This window comes from Podarcis erhardii (assembly GCF_964252035.2).
Source record: "Podarcis erhardii genome assembly, chromosome: 5".
Taxonomy (NCBI): domain Eukaryota; kingdom Metazoa; phylum Chordata; class Lepidosauria; order Squamata; family Lacertidae; genus Podarcis; species Podarcis erhardii.
In genome coordinates, this window is record NC_138509.1 from 40,561,115 (window position 1) to 40,581,335 (window position 20,221).

The 20,221-nt window shown below is 42.4% G+C and overlaps 1 protein-coding gene across 3 annotated transcripts in view; it reads right to left on the bottom strand.

The window, feature by feature from the left end:
* The window catches only part of PPP2R2D (protein phosphatase 2 regulatory subunit Bdelta), a 38,954-nt gene extending 22,064 nt beyond the window's left edge, over positions 1-16,890 (bottom strand). Inside the window, exons 1-3 of one of the 3 annotated variants that reach the window (XM_081863300.1) lie at positions 16,605-16,890; positions 16,308-16,397; positions 400-483 (exon numbers count right to left, since the gene is read on the bottom strand). In XM_081863300.1, the coding sequence (XP_081719426.1) occupies positions 400-483; positions 16,308-16,397; positions 16,605-16,611 (181 nt within the window). In that variant the 5' untranslated portion in view covers positions 16,612-16,890. Of the gene's footprint in view, positions 1-399; positions 484-13,155; positions 13,167-16,307; positions 16,398-16,604 lie in introns of those variants that run through there. The other 2 variants (XM_081863301.1, XM_081863302.1) reach the window with 2 other exon arrangements.
* Positions 16,891-20,221: the final 3,331 nt, after the last annotated feature.

Sequence of the window (20,221 nt, forward strand, 5' to 3'; positions counted from 1 at the left end):
TTGCCTGCCATTGGCTGTGGCTCCGGCAGTCATTGTCTCCGACGCTATCTCCTGTTTAAACTTCCTCCCTACCAGTTACAATGGGCACCAGCTATGGATGTCAAGATGCCTTTTGAAATTCACAAGCAGCTTAGGCAGTCATGGATGCTCAAAGTACAAAAAGAAGGCCGCCTATGTGCAGTGGTGGTCAGTGGGGCAGTGTAGGCAGGGTTGGTCACTGGTCTTCTGAACACCTGGCGCCACTGCTGGTTCCTGAGAGGCCGCTGAGCCTCCACAATGTCATTTCCCCTCCCTGCTCTGCTGCACCAACAGCTACTGCCTGCATTTAAAAGCATGCAACCTAGCTCTACTGTAACAATATGACAAATGACAATTTAGGATAAAATTGGGCACACATACCATCGGCTCCTGACAGAAACATCAACGGTCTGAGAGAACTGTTGGGGTAGCTCCTTTCCCACACTCCCTGGAGCTCTGTGTGACCTGAGGGAAGGGAGAAGCGAGGGAGCCCAGGCCAGGAAGCTTGTGCCATCAGCTCCCAGTTGGCCCGAGAAGACTTCACTACTGTACATTTGATATACTTTATTTGCTTTAGTATTTTAAAATGGTAAACTGCCTTGGATGCCTTGGCAGAGCAGTGGTATATAAATGCAAATAAATAAATAATCCTAGTAATGAATGTTGTCTAAGCCTAAACTCTATCTAAAGGACACATGGAAAGCCACTCAGTGTTTTATTTATTTGTTTGACAAAATGTATATACGACTGATTGTAATAATACTCTAACACAACAACATTTGAAAATGTGGCTTTCCATTTTAAAAGCCCTCAAAGTTATAGAAAGCTACAAACACTATGACCATGGCATTAATTTATCAGCTTGGAAGGGATAAAACATATTGGGTTGGATCCAGTCTTGCCCTTCAATGGATGAAAGAGCTCCTTGAACATTATCTAATAACTAGACGTAATCTGTTCCCCAGCCTGCTTGGTTATTATATTCTATTGTGCGAGAAAGATTACTGCTACACTGGATGTACTTACTAGCATTAAGATTCTAAATTTTGAATTATTCAGTGAATAAATTTGAAACACTACAATAACAGAGCTGAGGAGAGAATGGAGATATTCCTTTTTCTTAAGGAAACATGCTAAGATATTGGCAGACTTGAGCAAATCTCAATAAAATGAGAATGAAGTCTGCAGTGCTTTTTATGCCCCCACACCCATTTCCCTTACCATAAGGTAACACTCTGATGTCAGTATTCCTAGAGTTTACTTAATTCCTCTTCCCTCTAGTGAGCAGTATAAGCAGGGTAATAGTGATTTCTAAAGTTAAGGTACACACTATCATGCTCAACCTATAGGGCAGAATCCAAGTAGCTACACAGATGCACACTCAAACACACCTACAGTGGTGCCTCGCAAGACGAAATTAATCCGTTCCGTGAGGCTCTTCGTATAGCGGTTTTTTCGTCTTGCGAAGCAAGCCCATTGACAGCTTAGCGGATTAGCGCTATTAGGGGTTTAGCGGCTTTTAGCAGATCAGCTGATAAGCGGCTTATCAGCGAATCAGCTGATAAGCGGCTTAGCGGCTTAGGAAAAGGGGAGGAAAGGGGAAAAAACCCGCAGGAACTCGCAAGACATTTCGTCTTGCGAAGCAAGCCCATAGGGAAATTCGTTTTGCGAAGCGCCTCCAAAACAGAAAACCCTTTCGTCTAGCGGGTTTTCCGTCTTGCGAGGCGTTCGTCTTGCGGGGCACCACTGTATGTTGAATCAGTGAGATGTGTACTCAACATTAGGAAGAACTTTCTGATGGTAAGAGCTGTTCAACAGTGAAAAAAAACCTACCTTGGAAGGAAGTGAACTTTCCTTCACTGGAGGTTTTAAAACAGAAGTTGGGTGTCATGGATTATTTGGCTGTGATTCCTGGGGCTGGCTAGATGACGTTTGCAGTCCCTTCCAACTCTACAATTCTATGATACTATGAACTGCTTCAGTTTCAAAATTAACTAATTATGTGGCATAGGATGTGCTTGTGTTTGGGCTGCTACACACAACTGAACCTCACAACTTGAGGAGACAGTACTACACAGTTGTGTAGCACTGTGGACCCTGGCCTCACTCTTATGTTTCTTAGGCTGCAATCTGAAGCAGTCTCTACTGAAGACATAGCAACATGCTTTGGAGAAAAACAGGTTTGGGATGCTAAAATTAGTATTTTAGATTAATAAAACGAACCACCTGCAAACAGATTTCCATAACCTTTGGGCAGTTAGTGAGATAATTTATCTGGCCCATATAAATGTAATAATGGATGGTGTTAGAGAGGAAATCATTCTTGTTTCAAAGTTATGCATGGATATCCAAAGCTCCATATTAACAATTTTAGATGCAATAACGAGAAACAGGAAGTGTAAGCCAATGAGCATAAGCTTGTGCTGTCTGAAATGGTTTGTATCTTCTACCACACAAGTGATTTTTTTACGCAAATGAAAACCCTAGAGAACTAGGTTAGAATATTCTTTGAATGACTTCCATACTAAAAAATAGCGTCATCCATAGTTCTCTAGAAAGATATATTCATTACCTCTAGTAAGAGCTACCACTTTTTATAACCTTTTTTTGGCAGTGATTCAGTCTGCTAGCTCAAATTGAATTCCTAGTCACAGGCAGACTTCAGAAATTGCTAGTTATGGGGCGACATGACCCAGAAGCTGTCTGCGGTTAAACGCCAGCTCCCTCGGCCTATAGAGCTAGATGAGCGCCGCAACCCCAGAGTTGTCCGCGACTGGACCTAATGGTCAGGGGTACCTATACCTTTACCCTTGTTGCACTATACATTGAAATTAGAGATATACTTAAAACTTTTATGGATTTGTGGTTCATTAAGTGACCCAAGAAAGTGTAAAATATGAATTATGTTTGATAACAAAGGGAGTAGAATATGCAAGTTCTTAACCAATTTAGAGTCTCTAGAACACAAATATCAGCCTAAGTGGGAACAATATATGCTGATTAAATAATATACCCAGAAATTACAGATTGTTGATGGAAATGTGAAATGCCTGGAACAAATATATTCCACCTTATTAGGCATGTATGAAGATTCAGACATTTTAGAATTTTATCAGAAATTCTAGTAAAAAATATGCCAGCAGATCCAAAGGTAATAGTTGGTTATCTTAAGAATGGCATACTAGAAGAAGACACAGAAATGACTAACGGCAGCCAGAATTACCATCTCCCTTTCTGTAGATTTCTGTCTATAGTGGTACCTCGGGTTAAGTACTTAATTCGTTCCGGAGGTCCGTACTTAACCTGAAACTGTTCTTAACCTGAAGACCACTTTAGCTAATGAGGCCTCCTGCTGCTGCCGCGACGCCGGAGCACAATTTCCGTTCTCATCCTGAAGCAAAGTTCTTAACCTGAAGCACTATTTATGGGTTAGTGGAGTCTGTAACCTGAAGCGTATGTAACCCGAGGTACCACTGTAGTTATCATATATATGCTGTGGGGCAGGGAGGCTTGCATGAATCTAAATGTATGTCATTAAGTGTCCCTCAAACCAAAGGGACAAGCCGATATATGACTTTACTGCCCCCCATCCACCAAAACAGGCATAGATATTGCTGGGGAACCAGCATTGTAGCTATGTATGATAACTGGACAGTTCCACATTTGTGAGATCCTGTGCTGGTAGAGGCTAGGAAACAAGGATTTGCAACCACTAAGTTGTCAAACACAGCTTCAGTTTGGTAAAGGATATTTTGCATCAGAGAAGGGCACAGAGAAGAGAGTGCTTCCTTTGCCACTCACTTTCTTCTCGTTCATGCTAGGGATCCAAAACTGCACTTGTAAGTAACATGGTCGGAAAACTTAAAACATGGTTGGGACTAAGAGACACGGGGTTAAGTCTCTTATCCATACTGTAGATGGCCTCTTCAAGAGGATTTTTTTAAAGAGCAATAGATCAGAGAATTCCAGGCTGAAGTGAAAAATGCAATTTAGCCTCAAGTGCTACTAGCTGGTTTCTCAAGCTAAGATTTGACAACCAGTTTTGAGGTTTTTGAACACCTGCATTCTAAGAAGGCATTTGGCAAGTTTTGTCAATGAGCCCAGATCCACCTTGGAGCAAATTCCCAGCATCCCCAATGCACATCTTCTACATCAAAGTGAAACAATAGTTGAACCTCACCCATAGAGAGTAGGGAGAATATACGTAATGATGAGGCGAATGTGCAATAAACTAGTGTTCCTCACGGCTCTGAGCACCAAGCAAAGAAGATTAGATTGAACAGACCACTTGCTCTTCAGCATAGTTCTACTAGAACTATGGTGAAAGGAAATTCAATAGTGATATAGAATGTTGTACCAATATTGTAACTACTCAGCTTTGGCACAAGCCCGTAACACATGAGCTAGCCACACATCCACCAACTCAGGTTCAAGACCTGATACACTATTTTGCAATCTTCTTTTCCAGATGGTACTAGACATGTACAACTTATTTTAGACAAAACATTAATTTTCTGCAACTGCTATACCTTCCCATAAGATACCGAAAATAATGACCCAAGAGATTCTAACCACTAAGCATTTTGACAAAAAATGCTTTCCCTCTACAGGGAAAACTTACCGTATTTTTCCTTCTATAACACGCAGATTTTTTCTTCTAAAAAGGAAGGGGAAATGTCTGTGCGTGTTATTGAGCGAATGTGTGGTCCCTGGAGCCAAATGGTGCGAGGGGAGGCAAAAAAAAAGCAGGCAAAAATCGCGCTTCTCCTAGAAGGGAAAGCTGAAAAGAGGAAGTGGCTGCTTTCCTGCATTCTGCCTCAGGGTCTTACTGCCCACCCACCTCTTTTTCCTTGCTGTGTTTGCTCAAACGGAACAAAGAGCAGGGAAAGCCCCTCCCCTCCAGGCAAGCAGAGGGGAAAACATGCAGGAGGGAGAGAGAGAGAGAGAGAGAGAGAGAGAGCGTGCAAACTGGCTGGCTTGGGTGGGTAGGTGAGGGAAAACTTTTGCCTTCCTTTCCTCCCTCCCAGTTATACCCCTCTCCTGCATTCTTAGCCAGCTGCTTCTCTGCACACCCCTCTCGTGCTCCTTGTCCGTTCTGTGTTTTTCCTTCCCTCCCCACTTAAAATGTGGTTAAAAAGCATGGATCCACATGGATCCTCAGGATCTTTGCATTGGGTCACCCCAAATTCACCATAAGATCACATAGCATGTCCATGGCTACAGCCTGCCCCCCAAAAATCACGCACCCACTGTTGCCTGGGGCTGCAATGGTGCAAAAACGTGGTTACAAACCATGGATGCACAGGGATTCTCAGGATTTTTGCATTGGGTCACCCCAAATTCACCATCAGATCACATGTCTGTGGCCACAGCATGAAGCACAAAAATGATACATCCACTGTTTCATTCAGAATGTTTTTTCCCTTGTTTTCCTCCTCTAAAAACGATGTGCGTGTTATGGTCAGGTGCGTGTTATAGAGCGAAAAATACGGTAGGTTCTTGAATGCAAATGCACCATTTAGAAAGATTTTATATGTGAATTTTTGTGAGCAAGTTATAATCACTTCTATTCTTAGACAGCCTCTAACTAGAGTGCTATGGGAAGCTATGTTAGCATAAAACTACAAATAGCAAATTAAGGCTCCTACATTAACAGCATCTATGCACGAACAAAAACTAAAGATTAAGCATAAGACAAAAAAGTCCCTTCAAAACAAAATAATCCAGATCTTGTAATTTAAAAAATAAACTCAAAACACAGTCACTGAATTATAACAATCAGACAAGACCTCTTATTGTGGTGCTTCATTCAAGCATATGGGAAATATTTTTATACCCAGGATGCTTAAAGCCTTGTGTTTGCCTGCATATAGCTATAAATGGTTTACTATCAGCTGAATGGAAAGGTTAAGCTGCACAGATGGACCTCTTGAAGCAATTGTTTTCCGCTATAAAAAATCCCCTTTTTTCCAACAGCATGAATTCAGCAACCAAGACAAAATACACACTTATAATTTTGCCAGAGATTCTAAGAGAACACAGAAGAACTCAGTAAGCAATCTTGTCCTATTATCTGGGAGCAGTTTCATACTACCATGATAATGTCATAAGACACATAACATTAATCAGGCCACCTGACTTTCTTATGTATGGAACTAAAAGTTGCCTTGTTCAGAAAACCCTTTGAAGCACATTTTTATTGATGAACTAGATTATGTTCCTTCAGAAGTGCCAACAGGATTGTCTAGGCACAGTACACTGTATGCATATTGGGTCTCCGATCCCACCCACAAAAGGTCTGCATTTGTTTTGTATCATATATGCAAATATATGCCCTATTTTGTGGGTAGGACAGAGGGCACAAACATGTGTCAGGGGCCACAAACAAGCAATAAGACGTCTGACAATGTCATCAGATGAAGTTTTCCCATAGCTGCATTTCTATGCTAGAAAAGGCTTAACTTATATCTTTGAACCAGAGTTAGAAAAAGCCTTTGCTATTGTATTTTGATGTGGAGGCAACACTATTGGCCAATCACTGATACACTAAAATCCCTCTTTGTCCCAAATATATGTTGTGGGCAATAACATGCAACCAGGAAGACATTCTTTTCCACATATTTTAACAATTATTTGAATTATCAACATTATGTTAACTATTATAAACACCACAAAATGTATCATTTAGCATACATTTTACAAACATAGGTGCCATAGTTCATGGAATTCTGTTGCAGGACTAAGTCTAGAAGCTATTTTGGAAAATTGCTTCCACAAACTTATGTTAATATGTGCATGATGACTACCCATTTTCTTCTTATTCCAAACCATGTCCTTTATGTCATCAAAGTGTAACTTGCTTTAATTATTTTTCAACAGAAGTCTACCACAAGGTCATAATTAGGTGGCATCTCCACAACAGATGGACCTGGCATAGAACTATTTTTGGTCCTGCAGATAAGTGCTCATCAAAGAGAAGGTTCAGGACAACACTTGAATAGAGCTGGGTGATCAACATACAATGAATATATCACAAGGTTTTCAACGTTGTGATATAGCATCAGCTAAACATCGCAATATGCCGATATATCACAATGTCTGAAATAAGGATGAAGCGATGTAGAGTAATTGTCATGCTTCATTGTTTCCCCCACATTGTGATATAGACTTCAGACTAGTTTGGGACAATATGTTGATAACCCAGTCCTACTCTTGGTTCCAGTTCTGATAGGAAGACTGAAACGCCAATCAATTATAGGAAAATGTACCTTTTTTGCAGGATGCTAGTATCAAACCTTTTTTGTTTGGATTCAGTATCAATCTGTTACCCCTTCTCCACATGGCTACATCTTTCCACATATTCAGAACAGATAGGGTTGCCCTATGTCCTCTTTTTCCATGACATGTCCTCTTTTTCAGGGGTAAAATCTGAGGCAAATTGCATCATAGCATCCTCTTTTTTGCTCTTCAAAATATGGCAACCCTAAATAGCAGCACCTCAATGTTTAGTAATTAAAGCAAGGGGTTGGGTGTCATCTGCATACTGATGGCACCTCACTCCAAAAAGGTTGGTGTTCTTTCTCAGAAGTTTCATTAAGATGTTAGCAAAACTGGCACTGAACCCTTTGAAATTCCACAAACCAATATCTAGGAGGCAATTCCACAATCTAATCCCCCAAATCCCTAATAATCACTGGTTGGACACTGTTTCTGCCTGTTCCTGTTTTGCTGCAAATTAAAATTCCCATGGGACATTAAAACATGACCTGTAAGCCTGTTGTATATGCTATTTTTTCTAATGTTCCGGCATTAGTGTTCCCATGAAGAGACAACCCTCTTTATATTAAAATAAATAGCAAATACTAACACATTTGCTCTCAAGACACTTGAAGGGAAGCATGGAATATCTGCGAGGTATGGTGAACACTAATGCTGAGGCAATGGAGGGGCACATGTTTTGCTCTGGAAATGTTCCCAATACGGAAGATTACCTGATGACTGTATAAGCAATGTTATCCACAAGTAATGCATGAAAAACTATTTATATACACTTCATAACTTTTGTACTGTATGCTCACTTTTTCTACAGGATGCTTTTTCTACATGTGGATCCTTACCAGTCTTTTTGAGACTATCATCCTGATTCCAACTTTGGCAAAAAGTTTAATAGCTAGCGCCCCAAATCCCTAAATTAGAATGCAAACATCTTATTGGGATGGTTAAGTGTTACATCTGTTTGTCTCTCAAAAATGAGGACAATTCTAAGCTAAAGTCCATTGAATTTCCTAGCTATTTAGATCAGTTAAGGTAAAAGTAGTTCCCAAGTGACAACACATACAACAGCTACTCAACATATTTCCTGTTCACTTGGTGGCCTAAGTAGGTTTGAATGCCTGTGATGTTTCAGAAAGTTAAAATACCGATACCTGCTAAATTCTATAAGCAATATACTGATTTTGCTAACATTTTTAGATTTAGACCTTTAGTTTCTTCAGTTACTTATTTGCAATACTCAGGTCTAATCCATTTTTAACAATATGACAAAGTATAACAATCATTTATACTTTTAAGATTTTCAAAGATTAGGCATATATCTTCTCAATAGGCAGCAAAAGGTTATAAGAATCAGTCATGACAAGACAGCATGGTAGTACTATATTTTGTTTCTAGGCCACATTACAGCATTGAAGGAATTAATCAATAGCTTGCCAAATCAGCGATAGAAGAAAGGTGAGGATCCGTCAGATCAGCACTGCTGTTCTTCTGTCTCTAAGCAGAAAGTCAGTCAGCAACATTGCTTTGACCTTAAATGCCCTGTGCCTGTATTTAGACACATGAGGGAGGTTTGGTGGTAGGAATAAGTTGCCTGCATGAAATGAACTTTCATATTTGATTTTGCTTCAAACTAAGCTCATAATTCTGGAGCTGTGCATTGGTGTACTAGATAGGGTTTCTGTGCCTTCAACTATCCACAAAAAAATACAATGAACTGATGACTTGGTCAACCCTTTACTGCACAGAAACATGAAGGCAGGAGTACAACCTGAGTGTACTATTTTTTTCTTTTCTTATTATAGTATGATAATCATTAGGAAGCTTTTCTTACTACATATAAATTATCTGTTTTTTTAAAATCATCTTTTGAAAGGAGGCACTGTGGACCTAACATATAGGGCATGATCCTGGGAAGCACATGAACCCCAGTAAATTACTGATAAGTATCCCTATCAATTCCTGTCACACAGCTTTATGTAAATTCTGAATGGTAACCAGTTAAAAACATACTGGATTTTTTTGATCAGTTGGACTAGATGAACTTGAGGTTATTTCTAACTCTTTGATTTTTATTAATTGGTCCTAAACAACTCTTTAAATGCATAAGTTTCGAAAAATCATGCCATGGGATGGTTTGGCATAAGAACTGCAATTTTGCCAAAGAAAATAAGCAGAATGACCAGCAGTACACATAGTTCCTTGAGTCTTCCAATTGCAGTACAATTTTTCAGAAGGTAAGGTATAGCAGGAGTCCCTTCAATCTTCTTTTCTCTACATTACACCACCCATGCACAGACAGGAAGACCCCAACCTCTCTGCATATGCCAGAGGACTTGAGGGAGGGCCTGATGGTGACAACAAATAATAGCTTGCTTTTTAAGCAAGTTAGACCACTTGCTTATAGCAATGCTCTTAAAGCACTTTGAACCATGCAGTTAGGAAGAAACTCTGCAGTGCAGGATTACAGGCATGAGTGACAAGACATCTGCCCAGCTGAAAATGAGTTTGCTGAAAAATCAAAGTTGCTTCTATATGGAATTAGTCACATCCTTCAAAAGTAAAACCAGAGAATCTAGTATTGCCAATAAGAAAGATGGTTTGAAATGAGTACATTTCTCAAAATATTATGCCTCTTGGACATATCTTATGTGATATGGTACATTCTTATATAGCTTAGGGATTCAATTTCTTGCTTGCCTGAAGTAGTGGTTTCCCCTGGCTGAACAGACATGCATCAACAGATGGCTCCTCCCCTCCATCCACTTTTCATCACCAGGGTGTATAGGAGCCTGCATGCACAGCCACAATATTTATGTTTTTGAATCCCCTGAATCTGTTTTATTTCTTTTTACATACCTTTCTGTTTCTAAACCGTTTTATTGATTTTAGGCTATAGTTTTGTTTCAACAAATGCTTTTATACTGTACACAGTGGTGTATACTGTACACCACTTTGGGATTTTAAAGATAAGGAGCAGTTTGGAAATGCTTTAAAATAAATAAATAGAATTGCTACAGTGCTATTCCTCAAGATGGGAGAAAGCACAACAGGGCTTTACCATCTACATTAGCAACATTTAAAGAGTGGACAGGTCCAAATGCACCAGTCCTACCATACTGTGTGTCAAAGAACACAGCAAAGGCAAAATTAATGGTGTGCAGCATGTACAAAGTGCTGACAATGTACGTAGGGAGAGTGGGAGTGGGTAAGTGATGGGGCAAGAAAGGAAGATTCTGCAAAGCTCAGTTACTATGTTGAGGATCAAGTCAGTTTACATATCTGGTTGATACAAAGCTTCAAAATCAAAAGCATTTTTAAAGTTGTTATGCACAACATTGGGATAAGGAAGTAACATTGATCAAACTCCCCCCCCCCCAAAAAAAATGTTTTTTAGTTAAAATATAAGCAAAAGTGGTATTTAACCATACAATCCTTAACATGCCTACGGAGAACTATGCCCCACCAAGTTCAATGGGCTATTCTAAGGTGTATATATGATTGCAGCCTCATTTACCAAAATATCTTGCTATACTCAAATCAGCACTTTCGAGCCCATTACTATTCTAATAGCTCCACATCTTTCTGTACCAGATCAATACAAAATAAGTGGCATGTGAGATCATTTCAATAAATGCTTTGAAATTTTCACTTATTTAAGGCTACACATACTGTATTTTTCACTCCAAAAGATGCACTTTTTTCCTCCTAAAAAGTAAGGGGAAATGTGTGTGCGTCTTATGGAGCAGATGCAGGCTGCACAGCTTTCGCTGAAGCCAGCACAGCAAGAGCGAGAGCTGCGCAGCGCTTCTGGGTTGCTGGCTTCCTGGCTTCAGCAATAGCTGCACAGCTTGCTCTGGCTTTTCAGGGCGGTGAGAGAAGAGGCAGAGGGCAGCCCATCAGACCCTTCTTCCACCTCCTGGAAAAGTCAGCAAGAGCCACTTTATCTTTAAAGAGCCACGCCAAGTGAGCATGTCTGTGGCTCTTGCTGGCTTTTTTTGTTTTCCTCCTCTAAAAACTAGGTGCGTATTATGGTCGGGTGCATCTTACAGAGTGAAAAATACGGTAATTCATAAGAATGCATTGAAACACTCCCAAACACCGATTCGTTACTAGTTGTGATGTTTCAGCACAAAAACAGTATCATAACATAAAAGTATAAAGTTCTTTATAGCTTATCTAAAATTCAAGTTTAAAGGATATTATTAAGCCATAGCAAGATATGGTGTGGTCTATCAACTTGTAGCCGATAACCTCAAGGCAGGAGTCGGCAAAGTTTTTGTGGCTTGGGCTGGTTCACGGTCACGCAGACGCTGCGGTGGACCGGAGTGCGTGCATGCGCAAACGCTATTTTTGGCGCTCCTTCCAGCACGGAGGAAGTGTGTGCAGCTTCCCATTGGCTGCAGGAGTTTCCTGCAGCCAATGGGAAGCCAGCCAGTGTTGCGGAAGGCGGTCCCTCCTGTGTTCTGCGCTGGTTTAGCACAGTGCATGGGAGCCGACTGACCGGCAGGGGTGCATGGTCCAGTTAAGTGGCCCATGGATCTTAGGTTTCCGACCCCTGCCTTAAGGGCAGCTTCACACAATATATAATGGCTGTGTTTGGATGTGCACATGTCAGCTTAATAAATCATTAAGATTTGTGAACTTCATACTGTGGCTTGTTTCAGAGCCATTAACAACACTTTGTCAGTTCAAACAAAGCCAGAAATGATAGTTAATCTCAGATTTCCTGGTTTATTTGCTCACTTGTGCAAGGAAAGGAACAAAGAGGCTGATGCACACCCACCAGTCTATTACACATCTTGATTAATTAAGCAGGTACAAGCATCCATAATTGTCCAATATGTGTTTACAACAGTATGTACAGACAACAGGGAACTATAATCCATAATTCCCAGTTCCATAGTACAGTACAGCTGACCTCCCCACTTATGAAGAGTTACGTTTCAGGCCCCCACATGCATAAGTGGGGAGCCTACTGCAGTACATACAGCTTCCAGCCCAACAGCTGTTGAATGGGGTAGCACGGCAGCAGTGAGAGCTCCTGCATACCATTTCAGAGCCCCTGGAGTTTTTGGGTTTCTTTACTTTTGGCTCACTGATGTCCTCTTCAGGCTCTGGGGAGGGTTTCCTTGTGAGCCACAAGGACTTTCCAGCTCTCTCTCACCGTTTTAGGTTAGTTAGTTAGTTAGTTAGTTATTTGTTGGCACCACACATATACGTGGTCATGCGCAAAGTTGATCGCACACAAGTTGGGGGATGCCTGTATTATTATAAAAATATAGTACCCTCAATTTGATGGGTTCTTTACAGAGTAAAGACAAGACTTTGGCCCGGAGAAAAGAATTCTGTATTATTTCTTCAAGTAGCAGCAAGTCAACAGTCAGGAGAGAAATCAAGGCTCGCATTACGCTACAAGAAACTGACAGGAAAATAAAAATGTTATGAACAGGGAGATGTCACATTCTTGTCAAATTTTCTCACCCAGCATTGCCTACCTATATGGAGTTATGGTGGAATGTATATTACACATGAATGCCACTGCTGAAAATACTATATATATCAGGTTCTGATGCAAAAATGTATTCCTAAAATCTGAATTAATATAGGTCTTATAGGATGAATTTATGTGTTGTTCAGAGGGAGAAGATTGTTGCACAACTTAGAAGCCTATTTTGCACACATATACATAAAATACACACCTCCATACATTGTGTGATTAGTGCAAAAGCTAGAAGGAAGTTGGCAATGTAATTTTCACCATGGGGGTATCACTATTGAGATGGCATTACACAAATATATGAATAAAAAATTGCAGGCCTCATTATCTAAAACTATTATAGGTACAGTCCTATCCACACTTACCTGGAAGCAAGTTCCTTTAAAATCCATGGTATTTAAGTAAAAAAAATTTTTTGGATAGGGTATAAGAACAGAAAGGAAAACATGTTACTGACAAATATATCAGGCTTGATTCTATTAACTGTGATACTGCGAAATGCAAGCAACTACTTGCATGTGTTTGGAGTACTCTGATGATCTATGACATTTTAACTTTAATCCTGAAAAACTGGTTAAGTTCTCAAATGTGCTGCCTGAATGTCAGTCTTCTTTTTAGCATATACTTTTGTTGATAGTTTTGCTTATGCACAGTGCAGAAAATTGTTATTTTTAAGATTAGTTGCATAACTCTCTATATTGCCTTATCTCTAAAGATTATAAAATGTTACTAACAAAACAGCAAAAACATACTATCATCAATTATAGTGCCCTTCTTTGAGGCCCAACAACCTAAATGCAATTTCTTTTACAAAGCTTCTTGAACAAGTTGTTTCAAAAATAGCGGTAAGGGAAATGGAAGCAAGATGTGAAAGTACGCCCAAATAAACAAGGACAAAAATTAGAGCTGAGATGCTGGTTAAGTGAATTTGTTATCTGGCTATGGTCAAATATTTTCAAATATTCCATAAAATAAAACATGCCCTTGTACATGTAGTATAGTATATTCCGATATACTAATATAACATGCACACAACCCACATTTAATAGCAAGTTTGTCCTATTCTGCACTCCAGTGTGATTCTAACTTCTCTTCTCTAAATTAAGCCACACTAGCTTTTATAGCCGTGTGATGGGTCACAATGCCCAGGAGTAGGAAATACTGTAAACTGTTATGGAAACAATGATGCTCCCACATGATCTGGAAGGGTGTCTATAAAGTTTGAGAGGGACTGGACTCTGGAGCCCTCCAGAGAAGAGTAATTTTGATCATAAGCACAATATTCTTTCTTCCTTGAGACTGTTCTGAAAAATTAATGTGGACAGTAGATGGCAAATTACCCACTTTTTAAAACCAATTGCCAATCTTATAAAAAATAATTCTCATTAGCAAGTAGTTAGAAATTTATTTTCTCACAACAAAAATAAGTATACTGCAACAACTGTTTCAAAACAGGATAAATTGATATGCACTGCAGTCATTTATTACCATGAGCAAGAAAGTTGCAAGACTGAACATATGATCAAGGTATTTACGGAAAATTTTAGTGCCGTTAATTAATACTATAAATTCCCACCTGGTGCAAGACCAGGTATTTTATTCATGTAACCCCTTCCCCTTACACAAAGTAGCTAGAGACAGACACACATACTGTGGGTGTGGCTAATTGTTTCACTATAAATAGAACTCTAAATGCAACTCTCTACATAAATATTAACTGTGCTCAATATGAAAGCATGTAGACATCTTGTTACCAATGTTTTGCAGCTGGCTGCCACCCAGATACAGAACTGTGTGAAGACTATCAAATATCACTATCAAGGTTGAAAAACAATACTAGATTTAGTACACATACTGGAATTTATTTTACTACTATCCATTCTAGCACAGAACTCTTTCACATCTCACCAATAATTATTTAATGTTTCTACTACACTTATTCATAATGCTACATGCAAACAGCAATAAAACCCACTGATGATTCAGAAGGCTTGACTATGCATAAACATCTTAATAAAACAAAGAATGGCAAATGAACCCAAGTAAGCATTAATGAAACTGGATTGCTTCTTGGAAAACATGCCACTTTCAGGAAAACAAATAGTGGTTCAAGAAAGTGTGGAAACCGCTTATCTGCAAACCATTTTTAATTCTCTAAGTATATTATGTTTAAAGGGTCACCTATTATCAGTCTGAGTATTAGTAATCACAGAAGTTTCAGTATCTTCCTCCAAACCACACCCTAAGTTGGCCTCTCCACTCTTGTAAAGAGAAAACCCACAACTTTTGTCTTTTGAATTATTTTTAAACTACAACAAGAATACAACACAAACTCAAATTAAAATGCTTTTAAGGACAGTAGTATAAATGTTAAAAAATCCAAAATAACCAAACTTTTAATAAGAGTGTATTTAATAAGTTTACGAATACAACCTGTACACTTTCAAAAAACAATGCAGACTCTTGATAAAACTCTAGGATACCATGGGTACCAGCCAGCTACTTTAATGAAGCAGCAAGTTAGGCTGCAATTTTAATTACTAGATAATAAATCAAACAGAACTTTGTAAGATTTACTTTGGAATTAACATACTTAAAAATGAACTTTTAAGGCACTTTTACAGGCTGGGCTGGTTTCTGCTACAAACTTGTTCAACCTAACCTTGGTTGATATATCATTTTTAAAAGTACACCTAAAGCTGCGCATTGCCAGAAAGAAGACTTCACATTTCTGCTGCTAAAAACTAAATTTCAGAGGAGGCTGCCTCCTCCCCTCCCTTGTATGGCTAGAATGTAGCTTGACAACCTTGACAGACTGCTCCCCACTCCCAATCCTCTTTTTTCTTTTCTCTCCTCTTGTTCCACTGTCTGTCATTTCTCCCGGAACATTAAAAAAAGAAAAGGGGAAAAAAGACAGCAGTTTTCTGTACAGTGTGGAGAGGGCAGAGCAAGCAGCAGCTTAGTCAGACTCTGCAATCCCCCCTACACATATTCAAAAAAGGGGGGAGGAAGATGGTGGTGGTTTGTTTTTTTTTGGGGGGGGGGAGAGAAGGGACGAACCACAAAAAGGCAAGCAAAAGGTAACACTTTCTCAAGACCAATGTTGCTTCGCGACCGAAGAAGGGCCCGGGGTGGGTGGAGGGGGCACCCTTGCGGTGTGAACCAGGGTTCATCCTCAGCCCCTTCCTTCTTCCCATCCTGCGCTTGGGGACCTGCGGGATGCCTTGCAAGTGAAGGCCCATCAACCCTGCAGGAAGGGTGGAGGGGGGGGGGAAAGGTTGTTGCAGAGGAGAAGGGCCTGCAGCAACCTTGGGAGGGAGCTCCGGGACTAGCAGGAGCCTCCTCCACCATTATTCCTTCCCCCCCCCACCCCCATTGCGGGAGGTTTTTAAAGCCGGGTCGAGAGGAAGTGAGGCCTTTCGGAGGCCCTGCCTTAGGAGCCCAGGGTCATTCCGTCCCCTAAACCCACCCACCCCAAAATGATAATTAAAACCACAACAACAACCACCCCCTTTACCTTCCGCCACGTCTTCGTCGATCGCCCCCTTGACCTGGGAGAAGCACCACTGGAAATCGTTGCTGCCGCCTCCGCCGCCGCCGGCCACCCCTGCGAGGGGACGGGAAAGGGAAGAAATGCAGTGAGAAGCCCGACCCTCGCCTCTCAGTATCTCTCTCAACCCAAGAGAAATAGGCCAAAGCCTTCCAGCTCCCTCAGCCCGGCTCCCCGAGGCCTCAGGCCTGCCTCCGCCCGCCAAGACCAGGGCCACCCAAACCAGCCCCATAGCCGCTGCCTCTGGGGCGCCCCTCTCCTCACCTGCCATGTCGCGCCGTGTGTGTGGCGGGCGGAGACCGGGGCCTAGCGAAGCCCGCGTGGCAGACGTAAGCCGACCGCGACCGGAAAGGGAGCCGCTACCAGCGACGCCGGTGCCCGAGCTGCTGCCGCCGCTGCCCCTGCTGCTGCTGCTGCTGCTGCTGTGGCGGCCGCCACCGCCAGCGCCGACGCCGCCGGAGGTTTGGGGGTTTCAAAATGGCGCCCATTGCCGGTCAGCCTGATCCGGTGACGTCATCCCCCTGCCAGCCTCCGCCGGGCGGAGGGAGGGAGGGAGAAGCCGGATGGGCCTGAATGAATGGGGTGTGTGTGTGTGTGTGGGAAGGGAGAGGCAGGCAGGACTAGGCGGGAGGAGGAAGAGGGGAGTCCTCGGGTGGTGGAAGCGGCTCTCTGCTCTCGCGTGGGTTGGAGGAGGCCGGTTCCCGCCAGGCCGGAGGAGGCTTCAGGTTCTCGCAGGGCTTGGAGGGAGACGGTTTGCTCGAAAGGGAGGGGGGGGGGAATGGGGCTGCTTCTCCCCCCCCCAAAAAAAAATAGGGGTTGAAAATCCAGCAGGGATTCGTGCCCTTCGGTGATGAACACGCCAGCAGTTAGAAGAGTCCTTCAAACTATACCAATAAAACCCATTTAACGAGGGCCAGGTGAACAGTCACACCAGGTATAGTGAGGCGAGCTTTCGGCTTTAGCAGAATTCTGCTTCAGGCTAAGGCTTCTGTTTATGGGGCTTTTCACATTTCATTTGAAACTCAGTCCTGTTTCATGGGAAACTTGGAAGTACAGGTAAGGGGCTGCGGAGGATTTTGGTGCGGTCACCCTGTTTCCTCAGCTATCTTAGGAGCCTAGCTAGGAAGGGAGGCAGGTTAGGCTAAACATGTTGCCTTTACTTGGAAATCAAGGCCTTTAAAGCAACAGGGTTTAAAACTCAACATGATACACATCTGGAAAATAATTGGACTGAATATCTTATTCATGGTTATTGCCTGTGAAACAAGAAACAGGGTTCCAGAGCATGCACAGAATGCATTTTGATCACCAGTGATTTACTGGGCCTGCCTAGAGGTATTTGGGATTACAGAGAGGCTCAGATCGTTTGGTCCTTGTGCAGATGTGAGTTCTGCGTCTTCTCTATGGGTATAATACATCCTCATATTTGTTCATCTGCCCATTCTTCGCAGAGTGATTTTCACAGGAGGCGCTTTGCAGAGGCTGCAAGGAGAAATGCTTGACCCTGCTTCCGCCTGCTGATTTTAACATGAAATGTTCTCCTTTCCAGCTACCTTTTCCCCCTACCATAGTCTATGCCTATGTTTACCTTGCAATCTGTGGCACAGCTGCAAGTCTTACATAATTTAATAACAAAAATATTTGTATAATACTTTTGTATAATCCACACATATTTTCTTAACAGAACGCAGTGCAACTCCTGAAGCCCGATGTGTCATTTGCCAAGATGCCTAAGTTCCAGGAAACATAGCTCCATTTAGCTTAGTATTGTCCATGCTGATGGATAGTTGCATCCCAGGGGAGGGAAAGTTGTTTCCATTCTTTAATAGAGATGCACAAGCACAATGTCAAGCCTGGCCATCCTGTTCTTGCTCCCACATTGGTATTCTGAATACTTGGTGCGAATTTACCCAAAGCCTTCTCTGCATTTCTTTTATAGTATGACAGCTGAGTAGCAAGTGCTTGTTATACCAAAGCTCAAGATACACCGTTGCTAATGCTGCTGACGTCAGTAGAACACGGGTGTGGAAACTCAGGAATGGTGGCCAAGTGCAGCTGTCTAGACTTCTCTGGCTCTCTAGGGCATGGGTAGGCAAACTAAGGCTCAGGGGCCGTATCCGGCCCAATCGCCTTCTAAATCTGGTCTGCGGACGGTCCAGGAATCAGTGTGTTTTTACATGAGTAGAATGTGTCCTTTTGTTTAAAATGCATTTCTGGGTTATTTGTGGGGCATAGGAATTCATTCATTTTCCCGCCCCCCCAAAAAAATATAGTCCGGCCCCCCACAAGGTCTGAGGGACAGTGGACCAGCCCCCTGCTGAAAAAGTTTCCTGACCTCTGCTCTAGGCTGTACGTCAAGCCACACCTCTCCCTAGGCTGCACCCCTCACCTGCCCTGTTTTGCATCTGCCTCAAGTGTTTCTGCCTGGCTGGAATGTGTGCTTGAAGCCTGATATTAATGCCCTTTGCTTGCCTGGATGAAGGATAGAGAGCGATATATGAGTGTATGTAAAACTAGCCTACTGTACAAAGGTAACATTTATACAGTGGTACCCCGCAAGACGAACGCCTCGGAAGACGAAAAACTCGCTAGACGAAGGAGTTTTTCGTTTTCTTAGCCGATTCGCAAGACGCATTTCCCTATGGGCTTGCTTTGCAAAACGAAGCTTGCCCCTGCCCCGCAAGCTCCAGGGATAGCGGGGAAGCGCAGCGCGCCTTCCCCTCTCTCCCCGGACCCCTTTTGAACCAAGGGGCGGCAACGGGGAGAAGCGATTCTCCCCGCTGCCCCTTCCCTTCCTTTAAAACAGGTCCGGGGACAGAGGGGAAGGCACGCATACCTTCCCCTCTGTCCCCGGAGATTGCGGGGCAGGCAACGGGGAGAAGCAATCTTCTCCCTGCCGCCCCTTGCTTTAAACAGGCCCAGGGACAGAGGGGAAGGCGTGCACGCCTTCCCCTCTGTCCCCGGAGATTGCGGGGCAGGCAACGGGGAGAAGCAATCTTCTCCCCGCTGCCCCTTGCTTTAAAACAGGTCTGGGGACAGAGGGGAAGGCGCGCGGCGCTTCCCCTCTGTCCCCGGACGGTCTCCATAGGAACGCATTGATTGATTTTCAATACATTCCTATGGGAAACCGTGCTTCGCAAGACGAAAAACTCGCAAGAAGAAAAAACTTGCGGAACGAATTAATTTCGTCTTGCGAGGCACCACTGTATTGGTTGCCCAACCCACTTTGTCTTTGGCCTGGCCCTGCCCAGCACTGGCACGTGGCTACTGTAAGGTTGTGCCCCTAATGGAGGCAGGACGGAAACTGCTATCTCTGTAGCCCGGTTTGATATTTCAAATGCCAAGTGGCCTAAAAATTACACTGCTAAATAAACATAAAAGCGTAGGTGTTTGTGAGAGAGCACGAGAGAGAAGCTTAGGTTTGGGGCAGGGGTTAAAGGGCAAGCAAAGTGTTGCTGGTTATATCTGCCACCTGAGATGTGCAGGGAATGCTTTAAATATTATATAAGTTAAGCATTTGTTTTTCTCCTTAGTGTGAATATTTGAATCCTCACCCACTCCTTCAGAAAGAACAGATTGTTCCTTGGTTGGTTATACACACGGTCCTGCTCTATTCATGCAACCTGACTTGTTGGGGGCCAAATTTAAGTTGGCCTGTTATGCAGGTTGCAAAGCCCACCCCCCCTTTTACCTTGAAAATTTAGCTTTGTTATGGGCAAGCAACTGAAAAAGGAAAGGGGAAACCCCCATGTGTAACAATGAAAATAGAAAGCAATACATTTAATTCAGCATAGGGTTGTCCTGGCTGTGCTTTGATAAGTTAGCTATATGCAGAAAGATATCATTAGTAGGGCTCTTCTTATAATAGTTTTGCAGTGACA